This window comes from Berghia stephanieae, chromosome 6, assembly GCF_034508935.2.
Source record: "Berghia stephanieae isolate SIO BIC M18660-M18661 chromosome 6, UCSD_Bste_1.3, whole genome shotgun sequence".
Lineage (NCBI taxonomy): Eukaryota > Metazoa > Mollusca > Gastropoda > Nudibranchia > Aeolidiidae > Berghia > Berghia stephanieae.
The window spans coordinates 30,748,289-30,750,788 of NC_088365.1; the positions used below are offsets into that span (position 1 = coordinate 30,748,289).

Here is a 2,500-nt window from a genome sequence, read left to right on the forward strand (position 1 = left end):
GACACAGTAAGTGCCTCCCTGCCTATGGTAGTCTCTCGTGATTAAAGATAGTAAAAACTGATTAACTAGTGACTAAACCGTTTTTACCGAGAGAGCAGTAACAAGGTTGGGAATCGGGTTGTAATGAAGTTCCAGTAGCATTGCTGTAACTGATTTCGCTGTGAAACCGATAAGATCTGATGCTTTGTTTAAGTAAAAAATTAACCCCGCCTTGTCGTGCTATGATAGTCGGCTGAGGACTTGTGGGGCGCAAGGGTGGGTTCTTAGAAAAGGCTCTTAACTCAAATTTCCTAAACTAATTTAGTTGTTAAACGGGTAACCAGTGGGTAACAGTGGCGTCACAAAATAAGTACAAGCGGCATAATGTCTCGTCCTCCAAGTTCTGTGTTGTTTTTGGCTTGGGGGCCCTTCTAACGCGGTTTGAGCTCATTTAATTTGGTGGGTAATGCCATGTAGAGGGTCAGAATTTTCTAAACATTTATTCTAAGTGCTTACCCATGATCGCCGCCTCGTAGGCCACCGTAAAGCAAGCAGGTGACTCGCATTGTGACAGAAGACCTAGGGTCTCTCCTAGACTGAGATGAGTCACCTTGTATCCATTGACAGAGAGAATCTGATCACCAACTTTGATGCTGCCTTCCCTGAAATGTTTAAACATATGAAATATAAAGACATGAGCTTTTCTATTCAGCGAGTCTCATTAAATGGAATAGAAAGCATATCTGACGCAGAAACATTAACGAGAAAAGCTTTGCAATGGACATCCCAAAGAAAAAGGAAGCGAGGCCGTCCCAAGGATACATGTAGACGTAATGTGTAGAGCTGAGGGACCTAAAGCAGAGATGTCTGTCCCTCTAAGTGGCCCCAAGAATAGCATCTGGGAGACCCGGAGAGGATTGAGTGGGTGATTGAGTGAGTGATTGAGAGAGTGATTTTCACCATACCAAAGCGTCATGCCAACGGAAAGGGCGAGACAGGTAAGCAGTAAGGCGATATGCTATTACCGGTCATGCACTCATTTTACACCTGAGTGTATAGATAGAATGCGCTTGGCCAAGGAGTTCACAACATTGCCATCCGGAAGTATAACGGACCAACACACAAACTCTGTGTAACCATGAACTTTTATAGTCTGGATAATACGGTTTAGTGAGAACAACTCACAAACGCGGATGGCAAAAACAATAACAAAGGCCTGAGTGACGTCATCTGCATACTATCTATTGACAAAATGTGATTGAAGTGCCTTTCCCAAAGACTCAACAATGCGTGCCCACAGTGGGATTGAACCTTCGACATTTACAGGTCTCAAACTGAGTGTTTCAGGAAAATAATAAGGGAAAAACGAGTCAGGTTGGGCGTGACCTGAATAAGTCAAGCTATTCTTCATTTGGGCCAATTCCGGAAAGGGACGAGATAGATGCAGCAAAATGCAATGTCAGGTTAGACTGAAACTGAACCCCGTCTGTAAGGAGTTCAAAGAAGAAAATAACTTGAAGCGTCCTTACCTGTGTGCAGGCCCTCCGTTTCGAATGGCTACCACCGTCAAGGGATGCGATCTCATGGATTCCACTAGCATGCCTCCTCTGAGGGTAAACCCAAAACCCGATGGTTCTTTGTCTAGCACCACATCACACTTTTTCACTTGTATGTTAGGACTGAGGGGACCTGAAAAAAAAAAAGATTTTTGTTAAAAATGAGATCTATAAACGTGGCTCAATATCCGCTATATGTACTCAAAGATCTTTTCAAGCCGATAGAAACTTAACATGTAGGACGAGACGACGCTTTTTATTACTTTTTTTTACTTTTCTTTTCTACAGATGCAACGCTGTTACTAGCCAAGTACTCATTTTTGGTCTGAGTGCACAAAGGAATATAACTAAAGAGTATTTTTCCAAGGACTCAACATTGCGCCTCTTATAGTGGGACTTGAATCAGTGACCTTTACTCGAAGGCCAATGCTTTACCACAAATCCACAAAGTCGCACACATTGTGAGAATAATTGTATAAGTATGATGAGAAATAAAGGGTAAGGAGAAGTTCCAGCCAGATGAATGCAGAGAATGAAAATATTGAGGTGTCAAAGGGCCAAACCTGAGATCCAATTAATACGCCACGATATCCATCGCCAGGCTGAGAGAGAGAGAGAGAGAGAGAGAGAGAGAGAGAGAGAGAGAGAGAGAGAGAGAGAGAGAGAGAGAGAGAGAGAGAGAGAGAGAGAGAGAGAGAGAGAGCTATCTACACTCACCAGGGTTGGGTATCCTGTACTCTATCTCCAAACTGACATTGATTCCAGCATTCTTGAGCAGGTTGATTATCTCTTCATGACGAAGGCCTGAGGTTCGAATCTCGTTGACGGAGATGATCAAATCTCCCACCATCAAGGAGTCGCATCTTGATTTGGATTAGAAAGAAACAAGATATAATAATAATAATCATTATCATCATCATCATCATCATCATCATCATCATCATCATCATCATCATCATCATCAT

General features: G+C 42.7%; 1 protein-coding gene across 3 annotated transcripts in view; it reads right to left on the reverse strand.

The window, feature by feature from the left end:
* LOC144974842 (glutamate receptor-interacting protein 1-like) overlaps positions 1-2,500 on the reverse strand; it is a 90,672-nt gene that overhangs the window by 22,833 nt on the left and 65,339 nt on the right. For all 3 annotated transcript variants that reach the window (XM_078918186.1, XM_078918187.1, XM_078918188.1), the window contains 3 exons: positions 2,253-2,398; positions 1,509-1,668; positions 496-641 (listed from right to left, as the gene is read on the reverse strand). In XM_078918186.1, the coding sequence (XP_078774312.1) occupies positions 496-641; positions 1,509-1,668; positions 2,253-2,398 (452 nt within the window). The remainder of the gene's footprint in view (positions 1-495; positions 642-1,508; positions 1,669-2,252; positions 2,399-2,500) is intronic.